Raw genomic sequence first — 22,518 nt, 5'->3', positions numbered from 1 at the left:
AAGAACGAGAGAATACCAGTTATTTTAGGGTTCTAAAAATTGACCAAAAGCAAACAACAAAATCTATAATCATTTTATTCAAAAAAATATGCTAAATGTTGAGCGAGAACAAATGGAATCTGTGGTGATCTTTTCAGAGAATGTCCCAACCAAATACCATAGATGTAGTAGTTCTACAAGGCTGTGGTTGCTTATAGAAACCAAAAACTTCACTGCCATATATCACTGAGACTCACTTTGGAGAGCAGTTCAAAAAATGCATGCTAAGCTGAAAATATGAAAAAAGCCTATACAGCTCTTCTAGAATGAGATTACATTTGCAGTTAAGGTGAGCAGGAGACCAGAGAACAAATAGAAATTGAAGGAGATCCTGAAAATAAAAACAGATATGGCTATATATTATATGTACATTAGGGAGCTTCATAATAATTTCACACAATCCATGGTTATCAGGGCCCCTAAACACATATACATCACACAGGCTTGAAAAAGATTGATGCAAAGTAGAAGCGAGGAACAGAGATGAAAATGATCCCCAATTTTAATGTGCTCATCAAACCAAACACAGATCAACTAGTAATACATAGTCAAAGGTTTCAGCAAGACTTCTGACCAATCATTTACTGACCTCTAATCTGGAGAAACAGGGGTGACCCTTAAAAAGATCAAAATCAAAATAGGAATTTTGGAAAAGCTAAGCAGCAACATTAATAGCATCATACAATGAGAGAGAAGTTCAGCAAATTAACCCCAAAGGAGTAACTTTTAAAAGCTGGTTCAATATTTCAAAATCAATTAATATGATCTATCATACATCAATAAGGTAAAAAGAAAAATCACATCACCATACCGATAAATGCAGAAAAGGCATTTGACAAAATCCAACACCCATTCACGATAAACACTCAATAAACTAACAGAGAAAGTCCTCAACGTGATAAAGAAGATCTACAAAAAACAACAAAACCCAAAACAAACAAACAAAAAACAACCTACCGCTAGCATCATATTGAATGGTGAGAAATGAGCCTCTCTTACTAAATTCATTAAAAGTCAAGAATATCCCCTCTTAACCACTCTTTTCAACCTCATGTAGAAGTTCTAGCTAAAGCAGTAAGATACAAAAAGGAAATGAAAGGTAGACAGAAGGGGAAGAAAGACATTAAGAATGTCTTTGTTCACAGATGATATGATTATCCGAAACAACAGACTAGAGAAAAAGTCCTAGAACTAATAAGCAATTATTTCAGGTTTCAGGATACAAGATTAATATAAAGAAGTCAACTGCTGTTTTATATGCCAGCAATGAACAAGTGGAATTTAAAAATGAAAACACAATGCCATTTATATTAGCACCCTAAAAAGTGAAACACTTAGGTATAAATCTAACAAAATATGTGTAAGATCTATATGAGGAAAACTACAAAACTCAGATTAACAAAATCAAAGAATTAAATAAATGGAGAAATATTCCATGTTCATAGATAGGAAGACTCAATATTGACAAACTGTCAGTTCATCCCATCTTGGTCTATAAATTCAATGAAACCCAATAAAAATTCCAGGAAATTATTATACAGATACCAAAAATTGATTTTGCAATTTATATGGGAAGACAAAAGGCCTAGAATAATCAACGCAATATTGAAGGAGAAGTTGGAGGACTTATGCTACCCAACTTCAAAACCTACTATAAAGGTACAGTCATCAACACAATGTGGTACTGGCGAAAAAAGAGACAAATATACCAAGGAAAAAGATAGAAAGCTTCTATGAGGAATCTAAGAGTCAAATTTGCAACCCTGCCACCCTGCAAGCAATTCTACACAATAGCATCATAGATACTGGATTATTGTTATCAACAACATGATTCCTATTTAACCTAAATTCAAGAGACTTCTAAGAAAATTTTATAGCCAATCTCAATCATATTAATCTTTCATTAATTGAACTTTGTTTAGCCAAAATTGGCAAATTCACCAAATGTGACCTTCAATCATGACTTTACTCAGCCACAGAAAGCCCTACACCCATCTCCGCCCTACTTCATCTAAGTACAATAGTCATAGCAGGTATCTTCCTACTAATCATTTCCATCCACTAATAGAAGTCAATAAAACCATTTAAACTATAATGCTCTGCCTAGGAGCTATCACTACACTATTTACATAAATCTACAATCTTATCCAAAATGATATTTAAATGATTGTCACTTTCTCCACCTCCAGCCAATTGGGCTTAATAACAGTAACAACGGGTAGTAATCAACCAAATTAAGCCTTTCTCCAAATTTGCACACAGCATTCTTCAAAACCATTCTACTTATGTGTTCTAATCCATTACTCAAAATCTAAATGATGAACAAAATATCCAAAAATAGGTGGTTTCTTTAAAGCACTACCCTTCATCACAACCTCACTCATCCCTGGAAACTTAGCAGTAACAGCAGGAATGGTATTCCTCAATGTTAATTTCTCAAAGACTTAATTATCAAAACCACCAACATGTTGTAGAATGGTGGTTACCAGGGGCTGAGGTAGGGGTATTCATCTATAAATATTCATCTATAAACTATAAAGTTTCAGTTATACAAGATAAATAAATCCTAGAGATTTGTATAGCAGAGTATCTATAGTTAACAATATAGCATTATACACGTAAAAATTTGCTGAGAGTAGACCTTATATTGTCTTCTAATAATTAAAAATATAATAATAATAATAATAATGACAAAAATAATAAAATGTGACTCATACTGATGAACCAACAGTCAACAGAATCTCTACTCTGAGTAGGATCAGCTGTTGGATTTAGCAGACAAATACTTCAAGGTAACTATCATAAATATGTTCCAAAGAATTTAAGGCATTCATACTTTGAAAATAAAGGAAAATGTGATGAAAATGATGACACAAATAATGAATATAAATAATTAGAACCTACTAAAGACACCCAGTTGGGAATTTTGTTGTATAAAAAGAAAATAATCAAAAAGAAAAATTCCAAAGGGACTCTGAGACAGCAGAAGAAGGAATGAGTGAACTTAGAGACATGACAACAACATAAACGAATTGAACAAGAGAAAGAAAAAAAGATTAAAAACAACTTAACGGTGTCTATAGGATATCAAGAATACCAACGTATGTGTAATGGGAGTCTAGAAAAAGAGCCAAGATAAGCACATAAAAAAATATAGTTAGAAATAATGACTGAAAGCTTTCCAATTTTTATGAAACGCATTGACACACTAGATGCACAATGAACTCCAAACAACATAAACACCACCAAGCACTGCAAAGTGTATCAGGTTTTACTCTACTTGTAAGCTAACAGTTTCGTGGATGCTGACAGAAGATACAAAATATCTGAATCAGAGACAAATGATATTCTATTACCCTCAGCAACAGCAGGAGCCAGAGTATCAGCACTTGTGCTAGTATTTCTAAGCCCCAGTTCCTACACAGTGACACAGGTCCAAGAGATGCAGAATACAGCATGTTACATAAGAGGAACCCTGAGCTCTTGAATCTTTTTTGATGAACACTAGGCCAGGTGACTTTTGTCTAAAGGGAGATATTATTACTATTATAGTAGACAGTAAACAACCCTGATCCTCTTTGCTCCAGATGGAGACACTACTTCTATATTCCAGGGTTTTGTTCTACATAAACATTTTTAAAATAACAGCACAGAACAAAAGCATCTGGCTCTTCTACTTCCAAGACATGCAAAAATGTAAGAGATCAATAGAGAATTATCTTTCTACAAACACAAAGAGATCCATGGCTAGACATGTCTTATTCAAAGTGTTGTAAAACAATGGTAAATAAGAAGGTGGGAAAAGTCTAGAAAAAAAAGGATTCATCACATAGAAGAGAATAACAATAGAATTAAAGGCTGACTTCAAATCAGAAAACCTGGAAGCCATGTAACATATTCAAAGTACTTTAAAAAATCAAACAAGAAGTTCATATGCAGCAAAACTATCTTTCAAAAATCAAAACACTTTGGGAAAAAAAGTTTAGAAGTTTTGCAAAAAATTAAGTATAGACTTAGCATATGACCCAACAATTCTACTATTAGGTATATACACAAAAGAAGTAAATATTTAAGTCCACATAAACACTTATAAATACTTATGGCATTATTATTCACAACTGCAAAAAAAAGTGGGAACATCCAAAATGTCAATTCAATAGATCAATGAAGTGTGATATATCCATAAAATATTATTCGGCAATAAAAAAGGAATACAGTTCTGACTCATGCTATAACAGAAGAATCTTGCAAATATGTAAAGTGAAAGACACTGGCCACAAAAGACTATATACATTGTATGATTGCATTTTTATGCCATGTTCAAAACAAGAAAACCTACAAAACAAAAGTGATTGCCTAGGACTAGGGGAAGGGAAAAATAGAGAGTGACTGATAATGTGAACAAATTTTCTTTTGGGGGTGATGAAATTGGTCTAAAGTTAGATTATGGTGATGATTGCATAAATCCGAATATACTAAATACGATCCAAATTATACACTTTAGAGAGGTGATCTGTATGGTATGTGAAATACCAGCACATGTCAGGGTTTGTAAGGTATCTAATAATATATATGACAATACAACCATAAATAATGGGGCTAGAAAGACAATTCTATTAGGGCAAATTTTCCATACTTAACTGAAACTAAGTTACTATGAATTGGAAAAAGGTTGTGCTAAACACATCAAGTAATCCTTAGACCTACCAATAAGAAAAAATTTTAACTACAACAAAAAATAAGAATTACACACAAAAAAAGACATTATATATACACATAACGTATAGCAAATGACTAGTGCAAATCCAAACACTTTAATAATTAAATCAAATATGAAATCACTAAACACAAGTAGGGAGTAAGATAAAAGAGCATGACATAACACTGTGTTGCCTACAAAACAGACAATTCAAACAGATTGAAAGTAAAAGCATAAAAAGGTATGATGCAAAGAGTAATCATAAAAAAATAGAGTAGATGTACTAATATCATTCAAAACCAGACCTGAACTCAGGAAATATTACTAAAAATAAAGAATGATGTATCATAATGAAAAAAGTCAATTAAGAGGAAAATATAACAAATACACAGAAACTTAACAACAGAGACGTGAAGTACATGAAGTAAAAACTGACAGAACTAGAAGAAACAGTAGTTGGAGATTTCAGTACTTTAAAATCTTAATAATTACTAGAAGCAGAAAGTAAGACAGGTTTTTTTGAAGACCTGAGGTTTGAAAGATACCATCAACCAACTTAACCTAAGTGGTATTTACAGAACATTCCATGCAATAATAGAATATATATGGAGTGCCTGGGTGGCTCAGTCGGTTGAGCGTCTGACTTCAGCTCAGGTCACGATCTCGCAGTCCGTGAGTTCGAGCCCCGCGTCGGGCTCGGGGCTGATGGCTCAGAGCCTGGAGCCTGCTTCTGATTCTGTGTCTCTCTCTCTCTCTGCCCCTCCCCTGTTCATGCTCTGTCTCTCTCTCTGTCTCAAAAATAAACGTTAAAAAAAAAATTTATAAAAAGAATATATATTCTTTTCCAGTATCTGTGGGACATTCTCCAGAAAGACCATGAGCTAGGCAATAAAAGAGTCTCAATAAATTTAAAAGAACTTAAATCAGTAAAAGGAATTCTCAAATCACAATGGAACTAAATTAGAAATCAAAACGGAAAGAGAATTAGGTAACCCCAAATACTTGGATATTAACACAAAATAACCAATGAGTCAAATTAGAAACACAAAAAGTATTTTGAGCTCAAAGAAAATTTACAAAAGCATCTGAAAATGTACGGAATAAAGCTAAAAATATGCTGTGTTAGAAATGTACAGCTGCAAACACCCATAATGGAAAAGGAGGAATGTATCAAATCAATAAGCCTCCACCTGAAAAACTAGAAAAACAAGAGTAAACAAAACCTAAGCAACAAAGGATGGAAATGACAAAACACCAACAGAAATAAATGAAATAGAAATAGAGAAAAGAGAAAAATATCAATTTAAAAAACTGGGGTTCTTTGGGAGAAATAATAAAAACACCAACAGAAATAAATACAATAGATGTCGGGGAAGATGGCAGCGTAGGAGGACGCTGGGCTCACCGCGTCCTGCTGATCACTTAGATTCCACCTACACCTGCCTAAGTAACCCAGAAAACCGCCAGAAGACTAGCAGAACGGAGTCTCCGGGGCCAAGTGCAGACGAGAGGCCCACGAAGAGGGTAGGAAGGGTGGAAAGGCTGTGCGCGCTCCACGGACTGGCGGGAGGGAGCCGGGGCGGAGGGGAAGAGCCTCCGAGTCTGGCTTGCAAAAGCGGAGGGGCCTGACAGACTGTGTTCCCACAGCAAGCGCGACTTAGCATCTGGGAGGTCATACCTGAACAGCTCTGCTCAGAAAGCGGGAAGGCTAGAGGACAAAGGGAGGGAGAGCTGCTGAGCCCCGGGACTGGACGACAGAGCTCAGTTTGGCGGGGAACAAAGGCGCTCGACAGCGCCATCTCCCTCGCCCATCCCCTAGCCAAAATCCCAAAGGGAACCAGTTCCTCCCAGGGAACTTGCCCACTCGGCGCAAACACCCAACGCTGTGCTTCTGCGGAGCCAAACCTCGGGCAACGGATCTGACTCCCTCCCGCTGACACAGGACCCCTCCTGAAGCAGATCGCGGAAGGAGAATCCAGCTAAGCCTGCCCCTCCCGCCCCATGCACCTTGCCTATCCACCCCAGCTAATATGCCAGATCCACAGCATCACAAGCCTGGCAGTGTGCAAGTAGCCCAGATGGGCCATGCCACCCCACAGAAAATCCCGCCCCTAGGAGAGGGGAAGAGAAGGCACACACCAGTCTGACTGTGGCCCCAGCGGTGGGCTGGGGGCAGATATCAGGTCTGACTGAGGCTCCGCCCACCAACTACAGTTATACAACAAAGCACAGGGGAAGTGCCCTGCAGGTCCTCACCACTCCAGGGACTATCCAAAATGACCAAACGGAAGAATTCCCCTCAAAAGAATCTCCAGGAAATAACAACAGCTAACGAACTAATCAAAAAGGATTTAAACAATATAACAGAAAGTGAATTTAGAATAAGAGTCATAAAATAAATCGCTGGGCTTGACAACAGTATAGAGGACAGCAGAGAATCTATTGCTACATAGATCAAGGGACTAAGGAATAGTGAGGAGGAGCTAAAAAACGCTATAAACGAGCTGCAAAATAAAATGGAAACAACCATGGCTCGGATTGAAGAGGCAGAGGAGAGAATAGGTGAACTAGAAGATAAAATTATGGAAAAAGAGGAAGCTGAGAAAAAAAGAGATAAAAAAATCCAAGAGTATGAGGGGAAAATTAGAGAACTAAGTGATGCACTAAAGAGAAATAATATATGCATAATTCGTATTCCAGAGGAGGAAGAGAGAGGGAAAGGTGCTAAAGGTATACTTGAAGACATACTGAGAACTTCCCTGAACTGGGGAAGGAAAAAGGCACTGAAATCCAAGAGGAACAGAGAACTCCCTTCAGACGTAACTTGAATCGATCTTATGCACGACATATCACAGTGAAACTGGCAAAATACAAGGATAAAGAGAAAATTCTGAAAGCAGCTAGGGATAAACGTGCCCTAACATATAAAGGGAGACCTATAAGACTCGTGACTGATCTCTCTTTTGAAACTTGGCAGGCCAGAAAGGAATGGCAGGAGATATTCAATGTGATGAACAAGAAAAATATGCAGCCGAGAATCCTTTATCCAGCAAGTCTGTCATTTAGAATAGAAGGAGAGATAAAGGTCTTCCCAAACAAACAAAAACTGAAAGGAATTCGTCACCACTAAACCAGCCCTACAAGAGATTCTAAGGGGGCTCCTGTGAGACAAAGTACCAGAAACATCGCTACAAGCATAAAACATACAGACATCACAATGACGGTAAACCCATATCTTTCTATAATAACACTGAATGTAAATGGCATAAATGCGCCAACCAAAAGACATAGGATATCAGAATGGATAAAAAAACAAGACCCATCTATTTGCTGTCTACAAGAGACTCATTTTAGATCTGAGGACACCTTCAGATTGAGAGTGAGGGGATGGAAAACTATTTATCATGCTACTGGAAGCCAAAAGAAAGCTGGAGTAGCCATACTTATATCACACAAAGTAGACTTTACATTAAAGGCTGTAACAAGAGATGAAGAAGGGCATTACATAATAATTACAGGGTCTATCCATCAGGAAGAGCTAACAGTTATAAATGTCTATGCGCCGAATACGGGAGCCCCCAAATTTATAAAACAATTACTCATAAACATAAGCAACCTTATTGATAAGAATGTGGTAATGGCAGGGGACTTTAACACTCCACTTACAGCAATGGATAGGTCATCTAGACACACGGTCAATAAAGAAACAAGGGCCCTGAATCATACACTGGATCAGATGGACTTGACAGATATATTTAGAACTCTGCATCCCAAAGCAACAGAATATACTTTCTTCTCGAGTGCACATGGAACATTCTCCAAGATACATCACATACTGGGTCACAAAACAGCCCTTCATAAGTACACAAGAATTGAAATCATACCATGCATACTTTCAGACCACACAGCCATGAAGCTTGAAAGCAACCACAGGAAAAAGTCTGGAAAACCTCCAAAAGCATGGAGGTTAAAGAACACCCTACTAACGAATGAGTGGGTCAACCAGGCAATTAGAGAAGAAATTAAAAAATATATGGAAACAAACGAAAATGAAAATACAACAATTCAAATGCTTTGGGATGCAGCAAAGGCAGTCCTGAGAGGAAAATACATTGCAATCCAGGCCTATCTCAAGAAACAAGAAAAATCCCAAATACAAAACCTAACAGCACACCTAAAGGAAATAGAAGCAGCACAGCAAGGACAGCCTAAACCCAGCAGAAGAAGAGATAATAAAGATCAGAGCAGAAATAAACAATATAGAATCTAAAAAACTGTAGAGCAGATCAATGAAACCAAGAGTTGGTTTTTTGAAAAAATAAACAAAATTGATAAACCTCTAGCCAGGCATCTCAAAAAGAAAAGGGAGATGACCCATATAGACAAAATCATGAATGAAAATGGAATTATTACAACCAATCCCTCAGAGATACAAACAATTATCAGGGAATACTATGTAATTATATTCCAACAAACTGGACAACCTGAAGAAATGGACAAATTCCTAAACACCCACACGCTTCCAAAACTCAATCAGGAGGAAATAGAAAGCTTGAACAGACCCATAACCAGCAAAGAAATTGAATCGGTTATCAAAAATCTCCCAACAAATAAGAGTCCAGGACCAGATGGCTTCCCAGGGGAGTTCTACCAGACGTTTAAAGCAGAGATAATACCTATCCTTCACAAGGTATTCCAAGAAATAGAAGGGGAAGGAAAACTTCCAGACTCATTCTATGAAGCCAGTATTACTTTGATTCCTAAACCAGACAGAGACCCAGTAAGAAAAGAGAACTACAGGCCAATATCCCTGATGAATACGGATGCAAAAATTCTCAATAAGATACTAGCAAATCGAATTCAACAGCATATAAAAAGAATTATTCACCAAGATCAAGTGGCATTCATTCCTGGGATGCAGGGCTGGTTCAACATTCACAAATCAATCAACGTGATACATCACATTAATAAAAAAAAAAGAAAAGAACCATATGATCCTGTCAATCGATGCAGAAAAGGCCTTTGACAAAATCCAGCACCCTTTCTTAATAAAAACCCTGGAGAAAGTCGGGATAGAAGGAACATACTTAAACATCATAAAAGCCATTTATGAAAAGCCCACAGCGAACATCATCCTCAATGGGGAAAAACTGAGAGCTTTTTCCCTGAGATCAGGAACACGACAGGGATGCCCACTCTCACCGCTGTTGTTTAACATAGTGCTGGAAGTTCTAGCATCAGCAATCAGACAACAAAAGGAAATCAAAGGCATCCAAATTGGCAAAGATGAAGTCAAGCTTTCGCTTTTTGCAGATGACATGATATTATACATGGAAAATCCGATAGACTCCACCAAAAGTCTGCTAGAACTGATACATGAATTCAGCAAACTTGCAGGATACAAAATCAATGTACAGAAATCAGTTGCATTCTTATACACTAATAATGAAGCAACAGAAAGACAAATAAAGAAACTGATCCCATTCACAATTGCACCAAGAAGCATAAAATACCTAGGAATAAATCTAACCAAAGATGTAAATGATCTGTATGCTGAAAACTATAGAAAGCTTATGAAGGAAATTGAAGAAGATATAAAGAAATGGAAAAACATTCCGTGCTCATGGATTGGAAGAATAAATATTGTCAAAATGTCAATACTACCCAAAGCTGTCTACACATTCAATGCAATCCCAATCAAAATTGCACCAGCATTCTTCTCGAAACTAGAACAAGCAATCCTAAAATTCATATGGAACCACAAAAGGCCCCGAATAGCCAAAGTAATTTTGAAGAAGGAGACCAAAGCAGGAGGCATCACAATCCCAGACTTTAGCCTTTAAATTCAAAATGGATAAAGGACCTGAATGTGAGACAGGAAATTTTAAAATACATAAAATATATGATTTAAAATTTATATGGAGAGTCAAAAGACCCAGAATAGTCAGCATTATCTTGAAGGAGGGGAACAAAGCTGGAAGATCCTATCTGACTTCAAAACTTACTGTAAAGCTGCAGTAATCAAGTCAGTGTGGTACTGACAAAAGAACAAATAGGTCAATAGAACAGAAAAGAGAGCCCAGAAGTAGATCTCCATATAGTCAATTTGTTGAAGAACAAAGGAGCAAAGGCAGTACAATGGAGCAAAGATGGCCTTTTCGGCCCCGAATAGCCAAAGTAATTTTGAAGAAGAAGACCAAAGCAGGAGGCATCACAATCCCAGACTTTAGCCTCTACTACAAAGCTGTAATCATCAAGACAGCATGGTATTGGCACAAAAACAAACACATGGACCAATGGAATAGAATAGAAACCCCAGAACTAGACCCACAAACGTATGGCCAACTAATCTTTGACAAAGCAGGAAGGAACATCCAATGGAAAAAAGACAGTCTCTTTAACAAATGGTGCTGGGAGAACTGGACAGCAACATGCACAAGGTTGAAACTAGACCACTTTCTCACACCATTCACAAAAATAACCTCAAATGGATAAAGGACCTGAATGTGAGACAGGAAACCATCAAAACCCTAGAGGAGAAAGCAGGAAAAGACCTCTCTGACCTCAGCCGTAGCAATCTCTTACTCGACACATCCCCAAAGGCAAGGGAATTAAAAGCAAAAATGAATTACTGGGACCTTATGAAGATAAAAAGCTTCTGCACAGCAAAGGAAACAACCAACAAAACTAAAAGGCAACCAACGGAATGGGAAAAGATATTTGCAAATGACATATTGGACAAAGGGCTAGTATCCAAAATCTATAAAGAGCTCACCAAACTCCACACCCGAAAAACAAATAACCCAGTGAAGAAATGGCCAGAAAACATGAATAGACACTTCTCTAAAGAAGACATCCAGATGGCCAACAGGCATATGAAAAGATGCTCAACGTCGCTCCTCATCAGGGAAATACAAATCAAAACCACACTCAGATATCACCTCACGCCAGTCAGAGTGGCCAAAATGAACAAATCAGGAGAATATAGATGCTGGCGAGGATGTGGAGAAACGGGAACCCTCTTGCACTGTTGGTGGGAATGCAAATTGGTGCAGCCACTCTGGAAAGCAGTGTGGAGGTTCCTCAAAAAATTAAAAATAGACCTACCCTATGTCCCAGCAATAGCACTGCTAGGAATTTACCCAAGGGATACAGGAGTACTGATGCATAGGGGCACTTGTACCCCAATGTTTATAGCAGCACTCTCAACAATAGCCAAATTATGGAGAGCCTAAATGTCCATCAACTGATGAATGGATAAAGAAACTGTGGTTTATATACACAATGGAGTACTACATGGCAATGAGAAAGAATGAAATATGGCCCTTTGTAGCAACGTGGATGGAACCGGAGAGTGTGATGCTAAGTGAAATAAGCCATACAGAGAAAGACAGATACCATATGTTTTCACTCTTATGTGGATCCTGAGAAAGTTAACAGAAACCCATGGGGGAGGGGAAGGAAAAAAAAAGAGGTTAGAGTGGGAGAGAGCCAAAGCATAAGAGACTCTTAAAAACTGAGAACAAACTGAGGGTTGATGGGGGGGTGTGAGGGAGGGGAGGGTGGGTGATCGGTATTGAGGAGGGCACCTTTTGGGATGAGCACTGGGTGTTGTATGGAAACCAATTTGTCAATAAATTTCATATACTGAAAAAAAAGATATTTTGTATAAGCCTCACGGTCACCACAAAGCAAAAAACCTACAGCACTTACATAAAATAACATATAAAAAAAAATCAAAGCATACAGATACCAAAGACATCAACAGAGGAAAGAAGAGAGTAGGGTAAGAAACAAGGAGCAATAGATCTACCAAGCATCCAAAAACAAAAAATAAAAACAAACAACAACAAAACAAATAACAAAATGGCATTGGTAAAATGGTAAGACCTTACCTAGTAGTAACTACTCTAAACATATACAGATTTAATTAGATTTAAGTCTAATTAATTAGATTTAATCAAAAGACATAACAAGGGGGCACCTGGGTGGCTCAGTCAGTTAAGTGTCCGACTTCAGCTCAGATCATGATCTCCCAGTTCATGGGTTCAAGCTCCACATCGGGCTCTGTGCTGACAGCTCAGAGCCTAGAGATTCAGATTCTGTGTTTCCTCTCTCTCTCCCACTTATGCTCTGTCTCTCTCCATCTCTCAAAAATGAATAAAGATTTAAAAAATTTTTTTAATTAAAAAAGACATGGCATAAAAAAAGACATACAGAGAGTGTAAAGGGATAAAAGCAATCCCTTTAATAAAATGGAAATCAAAAAATAAATAAAAGCAGGGTGGTTATATTAGACACAACAGAATTTTTAAAAAATTGGTAAAAGGGACAAAAGTGGTCATTATATAATGATAAAGGAGTCAATCCATCAAAAAGACTTAAATTATAAATATCTATGTGCCCAATATCATAGCACCTAAATATATAAAGCAAAAACACAGATAAAAAGGAGAAATAAAGAGTAATACAATAATAGCTGGGGAGATTAATACCCCACTCTCAACAGATGAATTATCTAAACAAAGAATCATTAAGGAAACAGCCAATCTGAACACTATAGTCCAAATGGACCTAAAAGACACATTCAGAACATTCTGACAACCGCAGGATATACATTCTTCTCAAGCACATTAAGAACATCTTCAGAGAGAGACCACATGTTGGACAAGGAAATGGTTTTAGCCAGTCCAAGAAGACTGAAATTATACCAAATATCTTTTCTCACCACAAGAGAATAAAACTAGAACTCAGTAACAAGAGGGAAACGGAAAATTCAAAAACACATGAAAATAAAACTTCACTTTTCTGAACAACCAATGAATCAAAGAAGAAATTATAGGGGAAATTTAAACGTTTGAGACAAATGAAATGGAAACAAAACACATCAGAACTTAGGAGATACAGCAAAAGCAGTTCCAAGAGGGAAGTTCGTAACAACAAATTCCTAAGAAAGATCTCAAACAACCTAACTCAACACCTTAAAACACTAAAACAAGAACACATCAAGTACAAGGTTGACAGAAGAAAGGAAATAAAAATTGGAGTAGAAATAAATAGAAAAAAAAAATAGAGAGATTAACCTAAGAGTCGGTTCTTTGAAAAGATAAAACAAGATTGGCAAACACTTAGCTAGACTAACCAAGGTAAAAAAGATAAAGAACCCAGTTCAAAAAAACTAAGTGTAAATGAAAAAGGGGGACAGTGCAAATGATACCACAGAAATATATGAGATCAAAATGCCAACAAATGAGACAACCCAGAAGAAATGGAAAAATTCGTAGAAACATACAACTTATAAAGAACGAATCGGGGCGCCTGGGTGGCTCAGTTGGTTAAGCGTCTGACTTTGGCTCAGGTCATGATCTCGTGGTCCGTTACTTCGAGCCCCGCATCGGGCTCTGTGCTGACAACTCAGAGCCTGGAGCCTGTTTCAGATTCTGTGTCTCCCTCTCTCTGACCCTCTCCCGTTCATTCTCTGTCTCTCTCTGTCTCAAAAATAAATAAACGTTAAAAAAAAAATTAAAAAAAAAAAAAAGAATGAGTCAAGAAGAAATAAATACGATTGAAGCAATTACTAGTAAGGAGATTGAATCAATAATCAAATATCTCCCAATAATGAAAAGCCTAAGACCAGATGGCTTTCACAGGTGAATTTTACCATACATTTAAAGAAGAAATAACTCCAGTACTTTCAAACTCTTCCCAAACAATTAGAGGAGAGAATACTCCCAAATTCATTTTACAGCACCAGCAAATCCTGATACCAAAACTAGGAAAAGATAATACTAAAAAACTATAACAAAATATCCCTGATGAATACAGATGCAGAGTTCTCAATAAAATAAAAGCAAACTGAATCCAGCAACACATTAAAAGAACCACTCACGATGATCAAGTAGGATTTATCCCAGGATGCAATGATGGGTCAACGTATGAAAATCAATCAATGTATCATATCACATTAACAGAATGAAAGAAAAAATAATATCATAATCTCAATAGATGTATAAAAGGCATCTGACAAAATTCAACATCCATTTGTGATTAAAAATTCTTAACTAATTAGACACAGAAGGAAGATATCTCAACTTAACAAAGCCCTTATATATCACAAACCCAGAGTTAACATCAGACACAACGGTGAAGAATGAAAGCTTTTCCTTTAAGACTTGGAACAAGACAAAGCTGCTCCTATTAAACATAGGAAAGGAAAACTCTAGGGGTGCCTGGCTGCCTCTTGATCTTGGGGTCATGAATTCAAGCTCCACATTGGGCACAGAGCTTACTTTAAAAAATATATATATATACATACATACATTTATATATATATATATTATATATATATATATATAATATATATATATATAACATTAAAAATTCATTAAAAATAATAAAAGTTTTTAAAAAACTGAAAATTCTAGGGGTGCCTGGGTGGCTTAGTCAGTTAAGTGTTCGACTTCGGCTCAGGTCATGATCTCACTGCTTGTGGGCTTGAGCCTTGAGTCAGGTTCTATTCTGACAGGCCAGAGCCTGAAGCCTGCTTCCGATTCTGTGTCTCCTCCTTTCTCTGTCCCTCTCCTGCTCATGCTCTCTCTCTCTCTCTCTCTCTCTCTCTCAAAAACAAATGAACTTTAAAAAAAATGTTTTAAATGCCTAAAAATTCTAGCTAGAGCAATCAGGCAAGAAAACAATAAAAGTATCAATTAAAAATGAAAAAGTAAAATTGTCTCTATTTGCGGATAACATGGTTTATATATAGAAAATCCTAAACACTCAAAAAAATATTAGATTTAATGTATTTAGTAGAGCTGCAACATACAAAAGTGACATATAAAACCAGTAGCATTTCAATACACTAACAAAGAATGTTCTGGGAAAGAAATAAAGAAATTGATCTAACTTACAGTAGCATCAAAAACAATAGGGGCGCCTGGGTGGCGCAGTCGGTTAAGCGTCCGACTTCAGCCAGGTCACGATCTCGCGGTCCGTGAGTTCGAGCCCCGCGTCAGGCTCTGGGCTGATGGCTCAGAGCCTGGAGCCTGTTTCCGATTCTGTGTCTCCCTCTCTCTCTGCCCCTCCCCCGTTCATGCTCTGTCTCTCTCTGTCCCAAAAATAAATAAAAAACGTTGAAAAAAAATTAAAAAAAAAAAAAAAAAAACAATAAAATGCCTAGTAAATAATTTAATCAACAAGATGAAAGATCTCCACTCTGCAAACCATAAAACACTGGTAACAGAAATCAAAGAAAACACATTTAGACAGGAAGGTATCTTGCATTCATGGGCTGAAAAAATTAATACTGTTACAACATCATTACTACCAAAATCCAGCTATAGATCAATGTATCCCTATCAAAATTCAGTGGCATCTTTTATAAAAGTATAAAAGCACATTTAAACTTTATATGGAATAACAAATGATTCTCAATAGCCAAAGAAATTCTGAGAAAGAACATCAAAGCGGAATTTACCACACTTCCTGATTTATAGTTTACTATAAAACTATAGTAATCAAAACAGTATGGTACTAGCATGAAAGCAAGTAAACCAATAAAACAGAATCAAAAGCTGAGAAATAAACCAAAGCATTTTATGGTCAACTAATATTTTACAAGGGTGCCAAGAATACTCAGTGGAGAAAAGACAAGTCTCTTCAGTAAATGGTGCTGGGATCACTGGATATTCACATAAGAATGAAACTGAACCCCTATCTTATGCCACTCACAAAAATTAACTCAAATGGATTAAAGATTAAAATGTTTAAGACCTTAAACTCTAGAAGAAAACTTAGGGAAAAAACTCCTGGACACAGTCTTTGGAAAGGACATTTTTTTTGGATAGGACACCTTAAGCACAAGCAACAAAATAAAAAATAAACAAGTGTGACTACATCAATCTAAAAAGCTTCCATTCAGCAAAAGAAACTATTGATGAAATGACAACCTGTAGAATGGAATATTTTCAAACAAACATATCTGGTAAGGGTTAAATATCCAAAATATATAAAGAACCTATACGACTCAAAACACACATACACATACACACACACACAATCCAATTTAAAAATGGGTAAAGAACGTACACATTTTCCCAAAGTAGATATAAAAAAGATCAAAGATACATGAAGAGATGGTCAACATCACTAGTCAGAAGGAAAATGTGAAGTAAAACAACAATGAACTATCATTAGAGGGGTCATCACCAAAAAGACGAGAGATAACAAATCTTGCTACGGATGTAGAAAAAAGGTAACACTTGTGCATTCATTGGGGGACTGCAAACTGGTAGAGAGACTATGGAAAACAGCATAAGGTTCATCAAACAATTAAAAATAGGACTACCATATGATCTAACATTCCACTTCCAGGAATACATCCAAAGGAAATGAAAACACTAACTCAAAAAGATTATCTGCACATCCACATTCATAGCAGCATTATTTACAATACCCAAGACACAGAAACAAACTAAAGTGTCCACTGATGAATGGACAAAGAAGAAGTGAAAGAGAGAGAGAGGAGAGAGAGAGAAAAGAGAGGAGAGAAGAAAGAGAGAGAGAGAGAGAGAAGAGAGAAGAGACGAGAGAGAGAGAGAGAGAAGAGAAGAGAAGAGAAGAGAAGAGAAGAGAAGAGAGAGAGAGGAGGGGAGGGGAGGGGAGAGGAGGGGAGAGGAGAGGAGAGAGAGAGAGAGGGAGGGAGAGAGAGAGAGAGGAGAGGAGAGGAGAGGAGAGGAGAGGAGAGGAGAGGAGAGGAGAGAGACAGAGAGAGACAGAGAGACAGAGAGAGAATATGGAATACTATTCACCCATTAAAAATGAGGAAATCCTGGGATGTCTGGGTCACTCAGTCGGTTGAGCATCCAATTCTTGATTTCAGCTCAGGTCATGATTCCTGGGTTGTGGGATCAAATCCTGCATCGGACTCCACACTGAGCATGGAGCCTGCTTGTGATTCTCTCTCTCTCTCTCTCTCTCTCTCTCTCTCTCTCTCTCTCTCTCTCTCCCTCCCTCCCTCCCTCCCTCCCTCCCTCCCTCCCTCCCTCCCTCTGCCCCTCTCCTCTGCTTGTGCACTCTCTCTCAAAAAAAAAAAAAAAAAGATAAAATCCTACCATTTGCAACAACATAGATGAAAGTTGAAGGCATTACACTTAAGTGAAGTAAGTCAGACAAAGACAAATACTTCATAATCTCACTTATATGTAGAACTCAAAAAAACACAAAACCCAAACTCATAGAAAAAGATATCAGAAATATAGTTACCAGAGGCAGAAGAAAGAGAGGGAGTTGAAGGAAGGGGGTCAAAAGGTGAAAACTTCCAGTCAAAAGATAAATAACTACTAACGACGTAAATATACAACATGATGATGATAGCTAACACTGCTGTATGATATACAAGAAAGTTGTTAAGAGAGTAAATCCTAAGAGTTCTCATCATGAGGAGAATTGTTTTTCCCTTTTCTTTTCTTCATTCTTTTATTTACATTGTATCTATATGAGATAACAAATGTCAGCTGAACATATTGTGATAATCATTTTACAGAATATGTAAATCAAACCATCCTCCTGTATATCTTAAACTTATATGGTGATGTATGTCAATTATTTCTCAATAAAAGTGGAAAAGAAATAAAGAATAAAATTAAAAAAGAAAATGCCTTTCAAGAATCATGATCCCTGGGGAAGTTTTACCTAATTCTTCCATAGTAACTGTCAAATCTTTCTTTTAACATGTATTTAAATACTTCTACAACAGAATTTAGCAAAAGGCATTGTAATTGCAGGCTTATTAGTTGCCAATACTAGTATATGAGCATCTATAATTATTTGCTGAGTAAAGTAATTTTAGGAGTATTTAATGTCAAATGAAGTTATCAACACCCTATTCTCCCTCTTCTGTAATGTTAACAAGGCAGACACTGGTTCCTGGTTACTAATTCAAATACTTCCCCAAGTGATAGCATCAGTCTCTCAACACTAGCCAGAACACTGTAAAGAAACATTCCTAAAAAATAATTTTTCTCAGAATACAAATTCAAATGGCAGCTAAACACACCTTTTAATCCAGTCCCTGGGTGTTTAGTCCTATTAAACCAAAATCCACTCCCACAAAAACAGACACAATGTAGTCCACTCATCATTTCCTCAATTTACTTTTAGCTTTTAATTCTCTCACTCTCTTCAATCCATTTCCTCCCTTGTAACTTTCTTTTAATCTCTGTACTTACTTCACTTTTCTATCTTACTAGTAAATTTATTTTCCTTGAACTCATCTATCTCTGCTCTTTAAAAGGAAACATTACTTTCTCCCTCTCTCTACTTTTTCATCACATTGCAACACAGAACAAAACTTGTTCTCCCTCTCCTTTATGACCGGGCCATGACATAAGAAAGATAACATAGACATCTAAGTCTCATTATTGGGCTCCACAAATATAATTACATTAATAGGAAGTCAAAGTAGGTGTCTGTTTTCCTTAATTCTGCTAATAAAATCACTAGTTTACTTTTGCCAAATTCAGCCTTACCATTCGAAAAATAAAGACCATATTTTCATCATAAAGCATGTAACCATGAAGAAAACCATAAAATAATTAAATATTGACATATTTGTAATAATTAAGCTCCACTTTATTACTGACCACAAAAACAATACAGTCCCCAAAAATGTAAGTTTCAATGGCAAAAACAGAGTAAGATTTTAAGGTAAAATATAAATGGATATAAAAGAGATTACCTTCCTTCATTGACAAGTTCAATAAAAGCAAGGCCTGCATTCTTCTGGATAGAATTCTGCCACTCCTAAAAAATAAAAACAAAACAAACAAGAAAAAAGGCAGAAAAGAGCTGAACAAATAATACTCAGATTAATTTTTTAAAACAACTATTATAAAAAACATCACCCATATCAATTTCATACCTTAGCCCTTAAAAGGAAAAGTTTGGTTAAATGTGCTGCCGACCCAATGCAGCCCTGTGAACACATGAATAGTTGATATTCACAATTAAGCTAAACAAGTTAGCAATAATTTGATTCTATATAAACTGAAAAAGCCTAACTATATTTATCTTGACCTTTTTGTTTTATATCATTATATACTACTAAATCAACTGAAACAGTTATGAATTGGAAAGGAAGGTAGCACAGACCAAAGAGAGAGGTTTTGTGTCTTTAAGAAAAGAGATGCATCACCCCAAATGAGAGAGAGACAAAATTAAATAGTGTGGTATACTAATAAACAGCACACACCCAACCACAAAAATTGATGACTAATGACTGAGAAAGGGACAAAAAAGATCAGTGAATTTGGCTAGATTACTTCTGAGCTGGAAAACTACAGTTCACTAGGCTATGAGTTAGCAAAAGATAGTATAAATCTATTATATTCTTTATGAATAATTATCCTTGAAAAGCCTAGGAAGGAAATAAATCAGGAGAGTATATACAAATGAGTACTTTTTAATCTTCATCTCCAACCATATTTAAAATAAATATTAATCCAATAAGGCTGGGCCTACAACAATTTTAAAGTAGCTAGATTTGAAAAACGTTTATGTATGTGCCCATGTCTGTATGTGTATGTGAAATGCTGGCAGAGTCGAGAAGTGCCAAGATATGTATGTATGTGTGTATGTGTATGTACGTGTGTATCTATTTTTAAATAACCAGAAATATATCATCTTTATGGTCCTTAAAACAAAGAAGCCCTTTACATTCTACCTACATAATATACCTCAAGTGATCTTTTTTTGTTTTATAAACTCAAAACAAAAGACAATATTTGGCTACTTACCATTACTACCAAATATATTCATATGTTCTGAATGTAATACCATTTAAGAGTTCTAAAGTCCATGTATTTTCACCTCTAATGACTATTCTGTGTCACTCCAAATTCCTATTTTTTTGGTGGGTGGCCAGGGTGGGTGGGTGCTCAGCCTTTCTCTTCTACTTTCTCCTTTTTATCCCTAATTTTGTATTGCTTCCTGTTATGTTTTGAAAAACCCAAGGTGGTTCCTAGGACTGAAATGGTTGTATACCACAATTTTTGTTATAAGGTTCTATTTCATGAATAGTGTCAGTAAGGACATACTAACAGAACATATATGGTAGAATGAAAAGTAGATATAAAGTCACTTAGAAATCTAGCAGTAGTAATTGACTAGATCTAGGAGAGAAGATGAAGCAATGTGCTGTTAAGAGCCATGAACAAGAAGCCATGAGATCTATATTCTCACACTGATTCTGACACTGACAGGATATGTCCATGGACAGATCACCTTACATCTCTAGGTCTTAGATACTCCCTTAAAAAATTAGCTCTATTATTTTAGGATTCAGTAACTTACGAACATTTTGAAACGACTCATGAGCCTACAGTCTATACTCTCTCAAAATTCACAATTACCACCCAGCTGAAACAATAAAGATCTCGTATTTCCTTCACTGAGGTAAACCAACTCAAGCATAAATAGGAATACCTCATAATTTAAAACCCTTTTCCTTCCAGCAAAATAAAACTGACAGCACAAAGCAATGAAATCAAATTCCATTAAGAAGTAAATCCCTAAGAGAAGAGCATGTGTGGAATCCTCTACTCTTCTTAGAAATACAAAGAGGAAAATAGAAAAAAAGCAGAAACCACAGGTAAGGTTTTTTATCCTGCTGCAGAAGATCCCACACCTTACTTTTGAAGCACAGCAAAGGGAGATATCAAGCCTAAAAAGTTGCCCTAAACCTAGTAATGTAGAGGAATAGTAGATAGAGACAGACATAATGGCCAGATGGACCTAAATTAGCCTTGACGTATCTCATGCCATAGGAAGAATCAGAAAATTATCCTAGAAAGATGTACACTAAATAAGGCTTTGAGGGGATGAGAAGAACACAGCTAGACAGTAGGGAATCCTTGCTGATAAACAGTGGGGAATCAGAAGGGATGGTGACACCTCAGAGGATGCCACAGTCAAGGAAAAGAACCATATGCTTACTTCTCAGCTGTTAGACCCAACATAGCACTATCAGCAAGCCGCTTAGAAATTTGATATAGCACCAGATTATGAGGAGGCAAGACCTTAAACTGAGTTTCCATTCAGATCATTTAACCTGAAGGAAAATCTGAAAATGAAAATTAACCTTATTAAAAAGAGAATAAAAGAAATTACTTTTCTTGCTAGAAAAAAAAAAGGAGGAGGGGAGAAAAGCAAGAGAATACGTTGTATGTATTTAAAACATTTTATTTTAAAAAGTATTTACTAGTATTTTTTTCTCAAATCCATTTTGCCTGATCTAAAACTACAACAGGTGGACATTTCTATCATATAGCTCATACAAAACTCACAACTCCACATGGATGAAATAGGTAACACTAGAGAGACTTAAATTGTAAGTAGACAGGTAAATATCAATTTGATTCTATTTTCATTAATGTATACAAACTAATCTTAATTATAAAGTAAAATCAGGAATATGCCATTTATATTTCACAAACATTTTTAACAGCATGATTCAGGTCATTAGAAAACTAGTTCAAGTTGGTACAACTACAGAAAATTCAACATCTAAAGATTTTTATGACATGAATTTAAATTGGTGTGCCACATAAAATATTTCTTTTAAGTTAAAACAAATTAGACATGAAGGTACATATAAAAGCAGAAGAATCCAATTTTTACAGAAACTCAGAGACACAGATTTATTACTGCTAATACATTAGATTTCTTGCTTTCCCAAACATCATCTATAAACCCAATCTGTTAACTTACAATAGCTGTTACCCAAT

General features: G+C 36.3%; 1 protein-coding gene across 3 annotated transcripts in view; it reads right to left on the bottom strand.

The window, feature by feature from the left end:
- The window catches only part of LRBA (LPS responsive beige-like anchor protein), a 781,201-nt gene that overhangs the window by 486,700 nt on the left and 271,983 nt on the right, over window positions 1-22,518 (bottom strand). For all 3 annotated transcript variants that reach the window (XM_042983782.1, XM_042983784.1, XM_042983783.1), the window contains one exon: window positions 19,473-19,537. In XM_042983782.1, coding sequence (XP_042839716.1) covers window positions 19,473-19,537 — 65 coding nt within the window. The remainder of the gene's footprint in view (window positions 1-19,472; window positions 19,538-22,518) is intronic.

This window comes from Panthera tigris, chromosome B1 (assembly GCF_018350195.1).
Source record: "Panthera tigris isolate Pti1 chromosome B1, P.tigris_Pti1_mat1.1, whole genome shotgun sequence".
Classification (NCBI taxonomy): domain Eukaryota; kingdom Metazoa; phylum Chordata; class Mammalia; order Carnivora; family Felidae; genus Panthera; species Panthera tigris.
Note: the sequence above shows the minus strand (reverse complement) of the source record. Positions and strands in the feature narration are given on the sequence as shown.